The sequence below is a fragment of the Aotus nancymaae genome, unplaced genomic scaffold, assembly GCF_030222135.1.
Source record: "Aotus nancymaae isolate 86718 unplaced genomic scaffold, 86718_ANA_hifiasm-v0.15.2.pri h1tg000030l, whole genome shotgun sequence".
Lineage (NCBI taxonomy): Eukaryota > Metazoa > Chordata > Mammalia > Primates > Aotidae > Aotus > Aotus nancymaae.
This window is the reverse complement of record NW_026988443.1, coordinates 31808174-31827504: the sequence shown is the minus strand read 5'-3', so window position 1 is coordinate 31827504 and position 19331 is coordinate 31808174. Positions and strand designations below refer to the sequence as shown.

The 19331-nt window shown below is 39.2% G+C and overlaps 1 protein-coding gene across 2 annotated transcripts in view; it reads left to right on the top strand.

The window, feature by feature from the left end:
* The window catches only part of ADAMTS18 (ADAM metallopeptidase with thrombospondin type 1 motif 18), a 152722-nt gene that overhangs the window by 76858 nt on the left and 56533 nt on the right, over positions 1-19331 (top strand). For both annotated transcript variants that reach the window (XM_021672612.2, XM_012437523.2), the window contains 3 exons: positions 2996-3133; positions 5151-5304; positions 17261-17356. In XM_021672612.2, the coding sequence (XP_021528287.2) occupies positions 2996-3133; positions 5151-5304; positions 17261-17356 (388 nt within the window). The remainder of the gene's footprint in view (positions 1-2995; positions 3134-5150; positions 5305-17260; positions 17357-19331) is intronic.

Sequence of the window (19331 nt, the reverse complement as noted above, 5' to 3'; positions counted from 1 at the left end):
CACCCACCTAGGCTTCCCAAAGTGCTGGGATTACAGGTGTGAGCCACGATGCCCAGCTGGCATGCTACTTTAAAAAAAAAAAAACTTTTGATGCATGTACTGAAAATTCTTTTAGTTGGCAACATTGCATGTACTTAATATTCTTTTAATTGGTGTTAGTAAATCTTCCTTTTATGGTGAAGACGATGCTACCGAGAATTTTCAAACATTATTGGAGCAATAGCAGCTGCATTGGAACAAGTATATTACTTTACAAAATAATTATTTCAACGTGTAGTACTCTTTAGATATACCAGTATAGGAATGTTTGTGTGTATACATGTGTGTATATTTTATTCAACCTACGAGAAATAACTTTTATATATTTTCAAAGCATCCAGTTAATTTCTGACTTAAAAACAGACATCATCCATTCAGCAACCATAGTTGATATTTTTATGTTTTTGTACTGGTATCTTGTTATCTTATTTTATTTTATTTTTTTGACAGAGTCTTGCTCTGTTGCCCAGGCTAAAGTGCAGTGGCATGATCTCGGCTCACTGCAACCTCTACCTCCCGGGTTCAAGCGATTCTCCTGCCTCTGCCTCTTGAGTAGCTATGATTGTAGGTGCCCACCACCACGCCTGGCCAATTTTTATAGTTTTAGTAGAGATGAGTTTCACCATGTTGGCCAGGCTGCTCTCAAACTCCTGACTTCAGATGATCCGTCCGCCTTGACCTCCCACAGTGCTGGGATTACAGGGTTGAGCCACCGCGCCCGGCTGGTGCTGGCATTGTCTATGAGCTGTATTTATTATCTTTAGGAAATTTAAATATTGATCATTGTTGTTACTGTTATCCAACAAATTTCCATTGTTATACACACACACACACACACACTCTCTTACACACACACACTCTTACACACACACTTTCTTAGTGAGATGTGAATAAGCCAACTTTTTAAAATTGTAAATGGAGAAGCAAAAATGCCCATTTGGGACAAGGCTTCTTCATACAAAGCAGGAAATAAAATGTGTGTGCATATCAAATGTATGTCTAAATTTGTTTTACTGACATGTCTAAATGAACAGGTATCACTTTTCAAAATGCTGATCATTAAACATTTCATTATCTTTGTTTATGTGTTAAAATTATCCAAAATCCAACATTTTAGATAAGAAAAAGCAGAACATATTCTTCAGGTAGGAAGTCAGAGAAGTCAGAGGTTGGGGAAGGACAGATGTAAAATGAAATAAAAGACATATTTAAGTTCTAAATAGCATGCCTTATGAAGTTTTGAAACAGACAATTCCTGAGATATTTATTTGGCAGATGCTAAAGAAAACATGTTATCTTCTAAAATACTATTACATTTAAATTGTAAGTTCAAATTTAAATTCAAACTTGGTTTTCTTATGCACCTAAAATTCTACTGAAGTTGTAATTAAGTTTGTTTCCTCCAGAGGATGGCTTCAATCTCTCCCTACCCAATCTCTGTTTCTGGGATTCTCGCTCTTTCTTCTCATGCTTTATTTATGGGTTTCTTTCTGTTTTTTTCTTTGAGTGCTTTATTTATTGGTTTCTTTCTGTTTTTGACTTTCACAAATACATTTAGAAAAAGTGTCTCCCAAACAAATACCCTTAACGTCTTGGTTAGGTAAAAAGAAGAATTAAATTGGGAAAAGCTGAGGACAAGAAAATGCTTTCGCTGAATATGTTGAGGTCAGTAAATAGCTGTTTTTGAGTGGTCACCTCTGAATACCTAGGGAAGTCACCGACAGGATAATAGCATCTAGCTGTCTGCTGCTACTTCCCTTACAGACTGGAAGGAATGCTGGAAAAAATGGCTGTATTATAGACATGGGTTAGAAAAAATTCATATATTTTATCATATTTATTTGGTATAGACTACCTTCAAAGACTAACTCTGTAAATGAAATAATATCAGAATAACATCTATTTACAGAGGAATCATATCTGCCTTATAAATATATGTTCTAAGAGACAGGTTTTATTCTTTTAAATAATGAGATTAAGAACATTCTAAATAAATGATGAAATTTATATTTATATCCTTTCATTTTCTGTATCCCTAAAAACAAAATCAGAAAAGACTTTTCTGTGCAGTGAATTTTTTAGAGAAGATCAAAGACTCTTATTTCCCCATCCCCTACCATTTTAATGTAGCCTGAAATAAGCTCTGTCTTTATGGTATGTATTCTATGTGAGTATGCACATGAATGTCACATTTATTCTACCTGTCAAGAAATTTGACAATTATTTACATCTAATGTGCATGATTTCTAGGGAGTAGACCACCTGAAGTTTTTGTTTTATAATACTAGACTCTTCTGTGATGAAACGGAACAAATTCAAGTTTTCTCACTTAATACATCTGAAAGATAACAGTAATGGTCAAGATTTAATAGCCTTCATAAAAGGGGTTCAAGCATTATTTTTTAAAATGTTTATTATTATAAGGGAGTTTAATTATAATCAGAGTTTGAGATTTCAGGGAATAAACTGGTCATAGTTGGAAAGAAGTTTCTATACCACACTAGCCTTATATATGACCAGTTCATAGACAACTTATAATCAGCATCTCTCGGGACCTACTCGCTACTCACCTGAACTTCTTTACTATAATTCCGTGGTTGGTGACAAGAAAATATTTTTTTTGTTTGAAATAAAATAATTTGGCTGTTCCTTCACTTTAGCTTAGCTTAAATGTACATTTGAACTTTCCTATCCTTTTCCAGCCCATACAACATGTATCAGCTAGACCATTCTTTGATTCTGTGGCCAAGAAATAATACAACGAAGCCATCAGCATTTTGTAAATTTTCAACCTGAATTTTGTAACAGTCTATAGTCATTTGCCTCTCTCTTTTCCAGTTTTAATAACTCTGTCTCTCACTTGGGTTTGTTGATTATCAGTGTATCTTTTTTCTTAGATTATCCTTTAAACAAATGGGTTCGCAGGAAGGATTTTGTTTCCTTAATTCTGTTTCAGCTTTGGCATGATTCACGATGGAGAAGGCAATCCCTGCAGAAAGGCTGAAGGCAATATCATGTCTCCTACACTGACCGGAAACAACGGAGTGTTTTCGTGGTCTTCCTGCAGCCGACAGTATCTCAAGAAATTCCTCAGGTATGACAGGTTCAATCCAGGGGTGCTCCTAGGTTTGGAGTGGTGACAGAATCGTGCTCCATAGATGTGAAAATGAATACGCAGTGGAAATACCTTTTGATCTCTCAATAAACAGAAAGACCAATTGTGATGGTGACATTGTTGTTGAAAAAAACAGATTGAAACCTAATATTGTGCTAAATGCTCTCCAAGTATTTCCTCTTTCAGTCCCGACAGCAATAGTATTATCCTCATTCCACAGTTGAGAAATCGAGTCTTAGGTTAATTGCGTTGCTTAAGGTACTGTCACTGGTAAGTTGCAGACAGAAGTCTCACACTTAGATCTCTTCCGACTCTAGGATCTGTACTCCACCATCTCTCCCCTGTGACTTCCAGAGGCTGCTAGCTATTTTTTGTTTTTACTGTGACTAATTATTTCAATCGTGTCAATCAGTGTGTCATAGAGTTTTTTTTAAATGCTCAAATGGTATGTGTGTGTGTTTGTGTTTTAATGAAGAGAGCATTTTCTTGTTTGACTATTTTGTTTGAAATGGCTAGAAGCTAGCTCTATGTCCAAATGGTAGCCAAAAAGGATGGTAACTCTGTAAAATGCTTGTAATAACACAGAACCCTTTAATTGCATTAGTAAAAGTAGGTGTTTAAAAAGTTGCACTATTTAATTCATATTAAACAATGAACCCAAAGTTGAATTATAGATAGATAGATACACTTTTTAAATTTATGTTGACCCACAAGGACACTTAGATGCTGATGATCTCTTTGACCAGATGTTAGAGAAATTTCTTTGGGAATTGACATTCTTGATCCTTTTTTTTTTTTTAAACCTGTACCATTGTATATTATTTGCAAATGTTTAAAGAATCAGTGAGACATAGACGCAATGCATATTAAACATGAAGGTATCTAACCAAATATGCACAGAGGGTACTAAAAAATCAACAGACTTTTTGCCAGTAAGCTTTGCCATGAAGATTTTCTATGAGTTTTCAATTGATGATCTGGGACTAAAATTATCCTTTCCAACTCATGTAAGAATGCAGTTAATAAATACTATCAGTCAAGATCAACTTAACATAGGTTGAATTTCTACTGTATGTAGTTAAATGCTTTTGGATAATAAGGATAGCAGCAGCTTACTTTGAACGCTTACTGTGCTTTATGAAGCATGCTGTATTTTTCTCGTTTGGACTGTGCAATAACCTTTCTGAGAATATTGTCACTCATGAGCTGTATAACTTGGTCTTGGTTGCATGGTTGATTAGGACCCCCGTCTGTGTCAAAGCAAAATTACACTTAACCACCATGCTAATTAACCTCTATTTTAATTATTTAAGTAAGTGGAGATGAGGTGCTTTCTAAGAATATGTCATCAGGACTGATTTTTGCTCTCAACAGGTCCCAGTCAAACATACTTGAGGGAAATTTTTCTGCCTCATGCCCCAGTTCATTATTCCTCTTGATTATTTCAAGAATGTTATTTATTTTTGTCTGTAAGCCTTACTGTAAGATAAAGTACATCTTTGACCTCTGCTCCATTATCTGTTAAAAATATATGTGTGTGTGTGTGTGTGTGTGTGTGTGAGAGAGAGAGAGAGATTTAAAACTCCATGAAGACAGGTACTGTGTCTGTCTGGTTTATTTTGTACCTTTAGTGCTTTGTCTAAGGTTTGCCACAGAGTAGGGACTCAATACAAATTCTCAAATGTTGTTGAATGAGATTGTTGATGAGAGTTTTCAAATATATTGACCTTTCCCGTCTCCTGTCAAATCCCAAGCCAAATCACTTGGATGGCTAGAATTTTCAGCATCTTGTAAAACCCTTCCTGGCTGTGTACATTCCATTCTGTTAGGTAGGACTCACTCTATGGAATAAACATAGCTTTGAACTTTAAACATATACCTGTTTCTCTAACTGCGTTGTATTTTTCTTTGCACGAATGCATTCAGAAGTGTACTGTTGTAAATGGAAAGATCACAGATCAACCGAGTCCTTAATAACGATGTATTGTCATTACAGCACACCTCAGGCGGGGTGTCTGGTGGATGAGCCCAAGCAAGCGGGACAGTATAAATATCCGGACAAACTACCAGGACAGATTTATGATGCTGACACACAGTGCAAATGGCAATTTGGAGCAAAAGCCAAGTTATGCAGCCTTGGTTTTTTGAAGGTATGTTTGCTTGTGATTTCAAACTTACATTAAGACTCTGCAGTGTGTCTGTGTCCCTAACAGTGTAAACATTTGGTTTGCCAAGGCCGAGGGTTAGGGTCTGGGTTATCTCTACCATGTCAGTTGTTGGGCATGATAATTAAGTGGCAGTTTTACTGTCAGTGAGTTATCCAGGCCTGTCCACATAGACCATGCCTGTTTAAATACTGCTTGACTGCCTCCTTGGTAGAAAATTCTTTGTCTTTAGATGAAGACTTTGTCCCTAGAAGTAAACCTGGGAACAGTAGTTTGTACCTGTTGCCGATCACTGCTTTTGTTCTGTATATGTTCTTATTCCCTCTTCATTTGATACGTTTAGAATCATCAGCTCCCAAAATACATCGTATGCCTTTTATAATATAAGAAAACTATTATTGGCAGCAGACTTTAAAAATACTGTGTATACATTCAAGGTATATCTTCAGTAATATTAGTAAGATTTTTGTGTCAAGTCTTCAAAGCGTTATATATTATATTATAAATTATAAAGATAATGGGGAAAACTCAAAAGTACAGGTTGTAGAAATGAGACACCTTGTTCCCCTTGGTCAAGAATGATATTACTGACAGTATTACGGTCTCGACTTTACTAAACAGTAGAATCATTTGTAAGTTGGTTTATTCCCAATATGCAAAGAGAAATATGGAAGTTGCGAGTAGCTGAAAAATGCATGGAAATTATGGAGGTTTATAGCTCCTCTGTCCCCCTCTGTTCCTGTTCCTCTCGTAGCTAAGTGAGCTAAGTGAGCCTGTGCCCCACATAAGGCATTGTACTTAAAGATTTATTTCACTTTACCTCCATCTTCACAAAAACCCTTCAAGTAAGAATTATTACCGCTTTTGACCTGGAGCTCAGAAAATAAATTCAACTTGCCCAAAGCCACAAAACTTTTAAGTGGTGGAATTTAACAAAGCAAATCATGCACATTGACGTTAGGTTTTCTCTTCTTCACCAGTAACTGGTACCAGTCACCATTACCAGTGCTTCCTGAACTGCAGTCATTAATATCCAGTCATTAATAACTACCTTCTTTAGTTGGGTCATCTCTAGATTACTATTTACTCATTGCTTTTCTAGAAACCAATTCACATTCAGAATACAAGTCCAGTCCTAAGAAACAACATCCATCAAATCATACGTTCACTATGGGATTACATATTTTTTCTAATACAGTTTCAATGCATAACTATTGAAAAAATTTCCAGATGTGATTCACATTTGTTTTGGTGTATCCTCATGACACGTGGACCTTACTTTCACAAATTCTGATGAACCATATGTAAAAACTAACAAATTGGCTGGGTACGGGAGGATCACTTGAGCCCAGGAGTTTGAGAACAGCCTAGGCAACAAAGTGAGACCCCTTCTTTACAAAAAATAAAAACATTAGCTGAGCTAGTGGCATGCACCTGTAGTTTGAACTACTAGAGAGGCTGAGGCAGGGGGATCATTTGAGCCCAGCAGTTCAAGGGTGAAGTAAAGTATGACAGCACTACGGCACTTTAGCCTGGACAACAGACTGAGACTCTATCTCTAAGAAAAAAAAGTAAGAAATTGTTCTGTTTGCCTATTAAGTTGATGGTTTTCGCAGAAGTAGCCTTTCACTTTGTTGAAAAAGTTTATCTTCTAACTTTGCCTCTTGTTCACTTTATTCTAAAGGAATCATTATCTTATTCATCACAAATTTATTACATACTAACTATGCAGGAAAAGCACAGTTGATAGTAAGCATGATTTTCTTTTTTTCTTTTTTTTTTTTGAGATGGCGTCTTGCTCTGTCACCAGGCTGGAGTGCAGTGGCCTAATCTCGGCTCACTGCAACCTCTGCATAGCTGGGACCACAGCCGCGTGCCACCACGCCCGGCTAATTTTTGTATTTTTTTTTAGTCGAGATGGGGTTTCACCATGTTGGCCAGGATGGTCTTGATCTCTTGACCTTGTGATCCGCCCACCTCAGCCTCCTAAAGTGCTGGGATTATAGGCGTGAGCCACTGTGCCGGGCCTAAGCATGATTTTCTTTAGAAATACAAAGGAAGTTCCTAAAATTACTATCATTCCTTCAGAATCATACATTTGTGGGTTACCTGTTCTGTGTCAGGCAGTGTGCAGGGCTTAACCTTTTTAAATTATAGATTGTTTTCTGGGACTCACTATATTTTTAAAAGACAATATGTCAATCTGATGGTCTTTCCTGGGAAGCAGAGCAAAGGGAAATGAAAATTCCAGACTAAAAGATTGAATCAAACAAGGAAAGGGAGGGCGAGAAAGACTCGCTTAAGGGAGAAATGATTTAAAATGGTACTGAGGTTAATGGAGAAGGTGTCGTTGTTTGATAGACTCTGATTGTAGATTATTTTCCCCACATGTTAGCTTTTGGTATTATTTTTAAACCTACTTATAACTTGAACCCATAGCCATACCTCTGAGGATCATAAATATCGTCAGGTTCCAGCTAAGAGGGATTTCCAAAACAACAAAATCCTTTACTCATCCTGTCAAGTAGAAAGCGTTTAGACCAGCTCTGGCAACACAGGAAAGAGATGAAACCTGTCTTCAGGACCTGTGTTGTCCTATTTTTACTTTCTCATCTTTTGTCCTCACTTTTCTTTTCCTCCAGGCCTCCTAGAAAGGCAGGGTTGCATAGTGATTAGAAGAACACCACCACCAGCAAAAAACTCTCAAAGTGTCCTCTCAAACCAGCAGATGCAATACATTGGCATGACCTGAAACTTGGTAGGAATGTGTTGGCCTGGTGAGGTGCCTCACGCCTGTAATCCCAGCGCTTTGGGAGGCTGAGGTGGGCGGATCCCCTGAGGTCGGGAGTTCAAGACCACTCTGTCCAACATGGAGAAACCCCATCCCTACTAAAAACACAAAATTAGCTGCACATGGTGGTGGGTGCCTGCAGTCCCACCTACTCCGGAGGCTGAGGCAGGAGAATCGCTTGAACCCGGGAGGTGGAGGTTGCAGTGAGTTGAGAAAGCGCCATTGCACTCTAGCCTGGGCAACAAGAGCAAAACTCTGACTCAAAAACAAAAGAGACAGAGATGTTTCATTCCGGCCTAAGGAATGAGAAATTTTGGGGCTAGGACCCAGAAACCCGTATCCTAACAAAAGCTCCAGGTGACACTGATGCACAGTCAAGGTTGAGGATCGCTGGGTTAGACAGTCTTCAATTTTGAACGTTCACACGTACACATACGCACACGCATCTCTGGATTTGGAAGTTACGTAGACCTAGGTTTAACATTTTGTTGTGAGATTTCCTACAAGCTTGGGGAAATGACTCAACCTCCCCTAGTCTTAGAGTTCCCCTTTGAAAGGTGAAGATTGTAATAGTTCTTCCGTGGCACATTTGTGGGGGTTCTTCTCTTGATCCACTTGAGTTACTCAGTCAACAATACAAGTTTCTTCTAACTCTCTTCCGTATGTCTTCAGCATCATCGCCACCATCACATTTGACTCCTTCCACAGTGGCTGCCCTGGTAAGAAGGCTCTGGGGCTGGCTATTTTGGATCACTCATCCCCGTCTTCTCCTCTCCCAGCCTTGAGTTTTCTGTGTCTTCAGCGTGCCAGACCTGATCTCCGTTCTCATCCAAAGTGTTCAGGAAAATGAGTTGCTAATCTTTCTAATGATTCTGTGTTATTTGTAAAGATCCAAAGCAGGATTCCCTCTATAACAAGTGGAGAAGCATCCGTGTGATCATTCTGCACTTTTCAAATGTTTACTGACTACATGTGTGAACTGATGCTATTTGCCAGAGGGTCTCAAACGCTGTAACAGATTGATCAAGGCTTTCGTGCTGGTTATTTTCCTAAGCTAGAAGTGAGTAGCTGAACAAATGCATCCTCTTCAGCTGACTCTGCACCTCAGTAGCCGGCACAGTTAGAACGCAGGAGCTCAGTGTTAACGTTTATCTGTAGACCCACTGAAAGAATTTGAAGCTGAATAGAAACTGTGGGGAAGATACTTTATTTCTTACGAATGTTCTCAGCCTATCATTTCAGAGAGCATTGTATTTGAAGAATAGCAGGATGAATGTATATTTTTTCTGTCAATCAAGAAAAGTGACGAGACAAGTCTCGAGCATTTTAGATTTATCTGCCAAAGTTAAGGATGCGCCCAGGAGACAGGTCTATGCCTTTCTCTGAAGATGAAGATGATTTTGAGGGCTCCAAATTTAAAGAGGAAAGGGTGGGAAATTAAGAAGTACACAATTAGTATGTAAGAGGGGAGTAGGGAAAAATAGTTATTCATGCCTTTCTCTGGCTCAGTAACGCCGCGTTTTTTCTCACCTAAGATGACATAAACAAATGGGGCAGAGAAAAAAATGCAGTGAATCTGCATTTTACATAAGATAAATATAGACAAAATGGGGCAGGGGCACAAACAATCAGATGGGTATTTGTGTCTGCTGGACTGCAGTGACCGCACCCGTAAAGATAAGCTATCAGTTTACGTTGCTGTGGTGCAATTTTGACAGCTCACTAGGAACTTCCCTGTGGGCAAAATATGGAGGAAGCATGTAGTTTTTCATCTCGCAGCCATCTTATTTAGGGACCGAAACGGGGAGGCAGGTTTGTGTGACCCACTTCCAAGGCCGACTTTTCCCTTTGGCTTAATGAGTTTGGGGTCCCAAAAATTAACTTCCTTTCACACTTCTTTCAAGAATTTGCCGTCAGGATTAATGTATGGTCAATAACTCAAAACTTCCTAGTATGGAATCATACTATTTGTACTGTTACACTATTCCCTTGTAATATGCCAAGTTTACTGCATCACATTTTAACTTCTGTTAACTTACCCCATGCACTCACGGTCCAATGATGTTGTTGTTCTTGTATGTTTTCCAGATACTTCCTCTTTCATGTCTACGAGTCTTTGTATATGTTTCCCATCCTAGTATGCTGTGTGGACACCCGGTGATGCTTAATTATTTTTTTATTGTTGTTAAAGATTCACTTTAAATGTTACCTCCTTATTTTCTCAAGGAGATTTAAACATTTCTTTCTCTGGGTTCCATTTCCACCTTATGTGTCACTTTTACAAACTTGTGATACATTTTAATTGTCGATATACATCTCTTGCCTCGGTTGGTAAGAGAGTATCTGCCATGCCTAGCGTGTGCCGGATGTCATATCAGATACTCAGTATTACTTACTGGGCTTTACAGTGGTAACCACAGCCAACATGTTTTAGTATTCCCATTTCCTTAAAGTGAAAGGTGTTCCTTCTGCCTCCTCTCTCATCTTTCCTCAAGGAAGCAGGAGTGACTGATCTGATTGACCAGTTTAAGACTGTATCTGAGCAGGCCTGCCACAGTACCGTCTCAGCATCTTCTTTCTCGTGCCGCAGGATGCACCCTTCTCTTCTGCCACCCTAGACGTTGCCTGCTTTGAATGAGACTTGGGTTTGCCTCCTCTACCTCTGAGTGTGAAGGGAGAGTCTAATGCAGTGGAGATAGTGTTAGAAGACCTATTTGGCCACAGATCTCAGCCACATTCCCCAATTCATAATTATCGGTAATAAGGTTATTATCTAGATTTACGTTTCTTGGACTCCAGTGTCTTATTTAGTGGTGGAATAGACAGGAACATTATTTATTGTCCCCCCTAAATCCAACAGAAAGGAATTGAAGTTAAATAATCTAAGCAAGATTAGGCAGAAAGTGCTAGTACACAGGAAAACAAAAGGCCCAGGTCTTAGAGTGAATGAACTCATAGAAAATCGAGGGTAAGATACTCTTTCCTTTCTGTAATATTAATACTTATTCAGTGCGAATTGTGTATCATACAGTACTTTAAGCATGTGCTGTTATTCACATTTTCTAGATAAGAAATCTAAAACACATAAAAACAAATGCTTTACTAAGCTTTATATGAGCAAATGGCAGAACTAAAATTGGATCTGGGTAGCACATTCTCTTAACCATGATACTATACTGCCTCTCATATTATCTACCTAGAAAAAATATAAAATGGTACTAGTGCCAATCCCCTTACCAAAAAACGGGAGGGGAGGGGCAAAATAGTAAATTAGTACATCACAAAAGACTTACACATAGTCAATAAGCATATGAAATGGTACTCAATACCAATTGCTCTCAGGAATGTATAAAATAAGTTACAGGATCAGGCATGGTGGCTCATGCCTGTGATCACAGCAGTTTGGGAGGCCGAGGTGGGTTGATCATAAGGTCAGGAGATTGAGACCATTCTGGCTAACATGGTGAAACCCAATCTCTACTAAAAATACAAAGAACTAGCAGGGCATGGTGGCACCCACCTGTAATCCCAGCTACTTAGGAGGCTGAGGCAGGAGAATTGCTTGATCCCGGAGGCAGAGGATGCAGGTGAGCAGAGATCACTCCACTGTCCTCCAGCCTGTGCGACAGAGCGAGACTCCATCTCAAATAAATAAAATAAAATAAATTACAATGAGGTACCACTACACACTGACTGGAATGGGGAATGTTAAAAAGACTGACGACACCAAATGATACCAAAGACCAGAAGCAACTGGAACTCTGCATATCGCCGATGAGTGCTTAAAGTGGTATAATCATTTTGGAAATGGTTTCGCAGAGTCGTTTCGATGTGTGAAGTGAAACATACCATTACTCTCTGACCCAGCAAATGTACTCCAGGTTATTTACCTGAAATAGACAAAGGCCTGTGTTCATAAAAAGGCTGGCCTAAGAATATTCTTAGCTACTATTTGCTTCAAGAAGCCTAAGACTGGAAGCAACTTAAATGATCTGCGAAAGGTGAATGTACAAGCAGATTAGCTTTTGCTGTATTCATATAAAGAAATTCCATTCGTTAATGAAGAAGAACAAACTATTGATATACACAAAAACATGGATGACTAAAAAAACATGTTGAACAAAAAAGTACATTCTGTATGGTTCCATTTATATGAAATTTAAGAGAATAGGCAGCACTAACCTATTGATGACTGAAATCAGAATAGTGAGTGCCTCTAAGAGGAGAACTGACTGCAAAAGGGCACAAAGGAACGTTTTGGAGTCATGGAAATATTCTGTCTTGAATGTGGTGGTGTTTACAGTGGTGTATATATCCACCAAAACTCGTAGAACAGTATACTTAAAATGAATGCATATTATTGTATAAATCATACCTCTATAAAGTTCATTTTTAAAATAGCATCAGGGGCAATTCTTGGTGACTCCTACTTTTTAATTGTTATATGTTACTTTCAAATTATTGCTTAGCTTAAAAGCTTGGGCAATAAAGTCAGACATACCTGGGCTTGAATCCAGGCCGACTAGAGACTTTACCTGCTAAAGGAAGTTGGAAGAAATGACTTAACTTCTCTGAGTCTCAGTTTTCTCCTGAGCACATTGAGGTGACAGTCGTTCTTTCCTCACATGGTCACGGTGATGATACTATGAGATAATTTATGGAAAACTCAACATCCAGTTTTCTTTCTTTTTTTTAGAATATTCTATTTGCTAGGTTCTTTCATGTTATTTTTTTTAATTTTCGAAGACTCTGAAAAATTCCAGAGTCTTTATTACAAGTAAAGACTATTTTAAATTATAAAGTTTGTCATTTTTATTCATATATTGATTTACTAAAAAATATTTACTGAGGCCTACTTTGTACCAGGCACTGTTTTAGGTGCTTGGGGTACATCAGAGAGAAAACATGGTTCTGCACTCCTGTGACTAGTGGGGAAGAAGCAAAGCACAATAAACTTTATAAATAAGTAAGTGACACCGTAAATGAAGCCACAGGCGCTAAGTAAGTTTGGAATAAGATAAGGAAAATTGGGAGTCTGACTGGGTGGTGGCTGATTAAATTTTCTAATAGTGAGATCATCGGAGGGGACTTGAAGGAGGTAAGAGAAAGAAAGATGCTTAGAGTTGAGGAAGTGGGACAGCCAGTGTAAAGGCCCACTTTTGGAGCAAGATTTGAGTGTTTGCAGAGCAGCAGGGAGGCAGTGTGGCTAAACCAGAATAAGCAAGGCGTAAACTGGCAGGTTACAATGTCAGGGAGATAAAGGGGGCTTGATTGCATGTGACTTCATGGATGACAATTAGGACTTTGGATTATCTCCTGGTAAATTGACAAGACATAACGGGGTTTTGAGCAGAGAAGTGCCATGAGCTGACTGACACTGGGTTGATTTGGAAGGCTCTCCCTAGCTCAGTGCCATCCAGCAGAACTCTCTATGATGACACACATGTTCTCTGTTATCCAATATGGTAAGCACTAACTACACGTCAACCTGAAATGTGACCATTGTGACTGAGGAAGTGAGTTCTTAATATGATTTTAAGTAAGGTAAATTCAGATTTAACAAGCCACATGTAGCAAGTGGCGATTGTAGTGGACAGTACAGCTCTAGTCACTGTGTTGAGGATAAACTGGGCAAGGTTGTGGGTAAAATAGACCTTGAGGCTTGTGAGGGGGTCCTGGCAGTGAGCTGTGTGTCAGATGGCTTGGAACAGGGTGGTAGAAATGGAAATGGCCATAGATGTTCAGATTCTGGAATAGAAGCCAAAGCTAATATGATTTCATGATCTAGTGGGAGATTTCTTGATAGAATATGAGAGAAACAAAAGAGTAAAGATGACTCCAGGATTTTTTTTTTTTGAGACCAAGTTTTGCTCTCATTGCCCAGTCTAGAGTGCAATGGCGTGATCTCAGCTCACCGCAGCCTGCAACCTCCGCCTCCCAGATTCAAGTGATTTTCCTGCCTTAGCCTCCCAAGTACCTGAGATTATAGGTATGCGCCACCACACGCAGCTAATTTTGTATTTTTAGTAGAGATGGGGTTTCTCCATGTTGGTCAGGCGGGTCTCAAACTCCCGACCTCAGGTGATCCACCAGCCTCAGCCTCCCAAAGTGCTGGGATTACAGGTGTGAGCCACCACACCTGGCTGACTCCAGGATATTTGACCCAAACTGCTGGAAATATAGAGGTGTCATGGAGTGAGATGGGGTCAGTTAAACATGGGATAGGTTTTGAGGAACCAATGAAGAACTTTCATTTTGAATGTGTTAAGTTTGTAATGCTTTATAAAATTTGGTTTGCAAAAGCCATTAACATTTTCAGCATGTCAAGTTTTACTTGAAGGGGTATCCATCCTATAGAATACCACTGGAGGACATGACCAGCAAGTGACAGAGCAGAGTAATGGATAGCATTGGGACTCTTTGCTTAAAAACATTGCCTCGTTCAAAAAAATCATATGCAGGCAACATGAGACCTTGGGATCTCTGTGGTTATTTTGTTTTCCCTTAAATTATGACTTAAGTCCAGGGAATTATAGATAAGGGAAAGTTATTTGAATATGCTGGAAAAAAGGGGGGAGGTACACGCAAAAAACGTGCAAACTGTCATTTCTGTTTACTTTGAAAGGGAGCCTTCTCAGAGGGCTTTCATGGTCGTCAAAGCATGTAGTTGGCTATAATTACACTTGACTTCTGTACTCCACCACAGAAGAATAACATGTTCACACAGCCTGTCTTATTTCACTCTGGAATCCCTGTGTTTTTTGTTTTGTTTTGTTTTGCTTTGTTTTCCTGGTTCTCTCCAGCTGCCCCTCCTATTGGCCCTGTGGCTTGGCATTGGCCGCGACATCTAGCTCTCCTTTCATCTGCCCTAGGGCCATTTTGATGGTTGCCACATAGGCACTGGGTGTGGGTTATGGCTTTTTCCTGGCTGTAAGAAGAAAAACAATTTAGTTCTGAAAGCCTTTCTAAGCGCAGGTTTAATTGTTGCAGTGGCTGTCTCTCATGCCTCCTATTTCACATGGGCTGCTCTCCACAGTGATTGATTTCCTCAAACCCAGGGTGACCTAGTACGAAAACACGTAGCAATGGTGACTCTGATTCACTTTGCTGGGAAGCTGCCTCATGATGTCTGCTACTGTCAGTGGTGGGTTCGTGAATATATGCATTCAGAGATGTATATATTTTGGCTTATGAGCTGTTTTGAGATTTGGGAATGGTACACATACCCACAACTGGGGCAGCGGGTGGTGGTGGTGTTTCTAAGAAGTGTCCTCAGTATTCTTCCATTCTCTTTTTGGAGGAAAAATTTTATGGTCTACAAGACCAAAATTACTGTATACGTCTCTGGTTTCCCTATGTTTTCTTTTCTCAGTCCCATGGAAAGCTTTTCTCATGTGTTTGTGAAATATGTCTAAGCGTATTCTTGCCATATTTTCTAACTATAAAACCTACATTAAATGGAGGTTTGGGAAGTTAGATGCCTGATTCATTGAATTTTCGGGATTTTAACAAGTAACAACAAAAATTATTTTTCTCCTTCCTGGTTGTTTATATTTTCCCCAAAATGTACGTGTTCACATTTTTACCGTAGGAAATAGAATGTGGCGACCAAATGAAGTCACTTGGACCTTTTGTTTCACGACATTTTATTAGTGATATAATTCTAAACAGCAACATTAACTGTTAGAACTAAAAGCAATCTGGTTCTGTTTCTTTATAGACTAGAAAACTGAGACCTGGAGAATATGAGAGCCTTCCAATGTCCATCAGTGGCAAATCCAGGCCCAGTGTAGTGGTTAAGTTACAAGACTCAGAAATTAGGCCAGCTGGAGGCCTGCCTTTGTCCCTGGCCAGCCATGTGACTTTAAAGCTTCAACGGCATCGGTTGCTTGCTCAGTTTTTTTAGCTAAATGAGTTTAGATGAAGAATTAGTGTAGTTTCTACCACTAAAATGTTGGTAATACAACAGTATTAGTTCCCTATCTAAATAATTCCACAAACTTAGTGTGAGTTAAGGCGACACACATTTATTTTCTTATAGTTCTGGAAGTGGGCATTGGAAGGGACTAAAATCAGGCTGGGCATGATGGCTCACTCCTGTAATCCTGGCACTTCAGGAGACTGAGGTGGGAAGATCACTTTATGTTAGGAGTTTGAGATCAGCCTGAGCAACAAAGCAAGAACCTGTCTCTACCATCAGTCAATCAATAAAATAAAAACAGCACTTGTAAAAAACACTTCATTTAGCTGAAAACCGTAATTCTCGGCAAATTAACACAAGAACAGAAAACCAAACACTGCATGTTCTTACTCACAGGTGGGAGTTTAACAAAGAGAACACATGGACACAGGGAGGGGAACATCACACACTGAGGCCTGTCAGTGGGAGTGGGAGGTAGGGGGAGGGAGAGCATTATGAGAAATACCTAATGTAGATGATGGGTTAACGGGTGCAGCAAGTCACCATGGCACATGTATACCTGTGTGACAAACCTGCGCTTCTGCACATGTACCCCAGAAAAATAAAAACTTAAAGAAAAAAGATGCTTCAGTTAAGCACACATGGGATCTTGAAAAAGCGACTGTAGAACATTATTTTTAAAGATGAAAAAGCCAATATTTTGAAGAACTGCATGTGCCAGGTAAAAGCATCACTTGACTTGTAATTCCTCATTTATCCTTGAGAATAACCCTATAGAGTCAAGTACTGATTTTATCACTATTGTACAGATGAGAAAACTGCAACTTAAAGGGATTCTGTAACAAGTCCATAGAGAATGAAACCAGGAATTTCAGGACGATGATTTGAATCAGACTTGCTTTATTCCAGTCTTGACGTATTCTGCTACAATGGTTATTGTCACTATCATGAGAGACCAGATCTATCCCTTCCAAGCCAAGTGTTCTCTAAATTAAATGTTGCTCCTACCAGCTGTTACTAAACACACATGAATATCTGGATACTTTAGAAACCCCTCACTTACATAGTTGGTAAAACATATTAGACCTGGTGTTATGAACTTCACTGGCCTCTACTTTCTGAATAATTTCTGATTTCAGCTACCCCAAAATATAATAATGTATACAAAATCTTTGAATATTCTTGTTTTTATTGTATATCACCCTCACCGGCCCATTTTTTTCTTTCAGGACATTTGCAAATCACTTTGGTGCCACCGAGTGGGCCACAGGTGTGAGACCAAGTTTATGCCTGCAGCAGAAGGAACCCTTTGTGGCTTGAGTATGGTAAACTGCATACTTGTTAGTTTTTAGCTCTAGCAATTTGATAAGGCTGTCACCTTAGGATGGAACGCTTTGGCAGTATATATTTTCTGGCTTCTCTGTATATTAACCAACTTTACAGGGCAGCAATTATAAAGCTGAATGCTGTATAACCCAGGTAGCTCAATTGTTGAAGATTTTTTTTTTCTTTTTTCTTTGTCTTCCTGTTTTAGATGGTGGCTTGGCTCAAAATATCTCTCTTTCAATGAGCTAACAGGTTTCACTGCATACCATTTTCCTTTTAAACTTGTGGTATATAAAAAGTCTCAGGGATCAGATGTCTTGTTATAAAAAAAAATGACTGTCTCTCCAGACCAAGGCCTCTGCTACTCAGCTCAACTCGCTTCTGACATGCCCTGTAGATTTCCATCATGTACAGTGACTTTTCTATTGAAGGGTAAGGAACACCTCCACCTAGTGTGTACCTAAGGTCCTTTTGCTGATGAGCATCTTCTATGCAGAGAACCACCTCCATTTTGAAAGATTATGGGACATCTCAATATTTTGAATGAAGAACTCTCATATGTTAGTTTCTATTTCTCCTCTACTTTCCCAGTAGAGTCTGGAGGGCCAGTTGCATTTGGGCTACTAGTAAATGATCCAGATTTGGGGAGTTCATTTGAAGGTCCATGATAGAGAAGCTTTGAATGACAAGAGATAATGAGATGGTACAGGTTTGCTGATCTCAATTGTTGGCTCTTTCTCAAGGCCATATAAGCCTATATAGGAAAAAATGGTCGTTGGTCATTTAAAGTTATTTGAAGGCTGGGTGTGATGGCTCACACCTGTAGTCCGTACACTGTGGGAGGCTGAATGGGGAGGATTGCTTGAAGCCAGGAGTTCAAGACCAGGTAACATAGCAAGACCCGATCTCTACAAAAAACTAAAATATTAACCAGGCATGGTGGTACGTGCCTGTAGTCCCAGAAACTTGGGAGGTTGAGGGAGGAGGATCACTTCAACCCAGGAGTTTGAGGCTGTAGTGTACTATGATTACACCTCTGCACTCCATCCTGGGCCACAGAGCTAGGCCCTATCTCTGAAAAAGAAAAAGTTATTTCATTCCACAATAAGTTATTGACTACTAGATAAGGGGAACAGGAGGCTCTGTGGATGTAGAGATGAATAAAACAGTTGTATTTCTTTAAAAATTTACAATCCAGGCAGGGCACAGTGGCTCATACCTATAATCTCATCACTTTGGGAGGCTGAGACAGGCAGATCACTTGAGGTCAGGAGTTCAAGACTAGCTTGACCAGCATGGTGAAAACTTGTGTCTACTAAAATTATAAAAATTTACTGGGTGTGGTGGCCATCCCTGTAATCCCAGCTACTTGGGAGGCTGAGGCATGAGAATCACTTGTATCTTGGAGGCAGAGATTTCAGAGAGCCAAGATTGTGCCACTGCATTCCAGCCTGGGAGGCAGAGCGAAACTGTGTCTCAAAAATAAATTAAAAAAATTAAAATTTACAGTCTAGTAGGGGAAACACATACAGAAGCAAGTAACTCTAATGCTCTCTTCAAACACACCTTCTCTAAGCAGTAGTTGCTATCAGGGCCCAGATGAAATGAGAGATGAATCTTGCATGGGATTAGTTATACACTTCGAGTAAACCACAACGAGTGGGTGCATCAAGATGGTTGTTGGAGTTTGGGTTGAAGTTCTTCAGTTGGATGATAGAAAGGACTTTTCAGAGACGGGGCAACATCAGAGGCAAAGGCACAGACCCATGACAATGAATAGATTTTCAGCAGACGCTTTCTGTTATTTGTTAGGATGCTTATTCAATATCTCTTAAAAAGGTTTGTAATTTTTAGCTCTTTAAAGAAAATGAACACTTTAAAAATTGAGGACTTATGTGCAGTTTTTAATCTCATAGTGGTCTTAGGAAATCCCAATGAGGACTGTTAATAAAAGTGACATTTCATAAAAGTGAA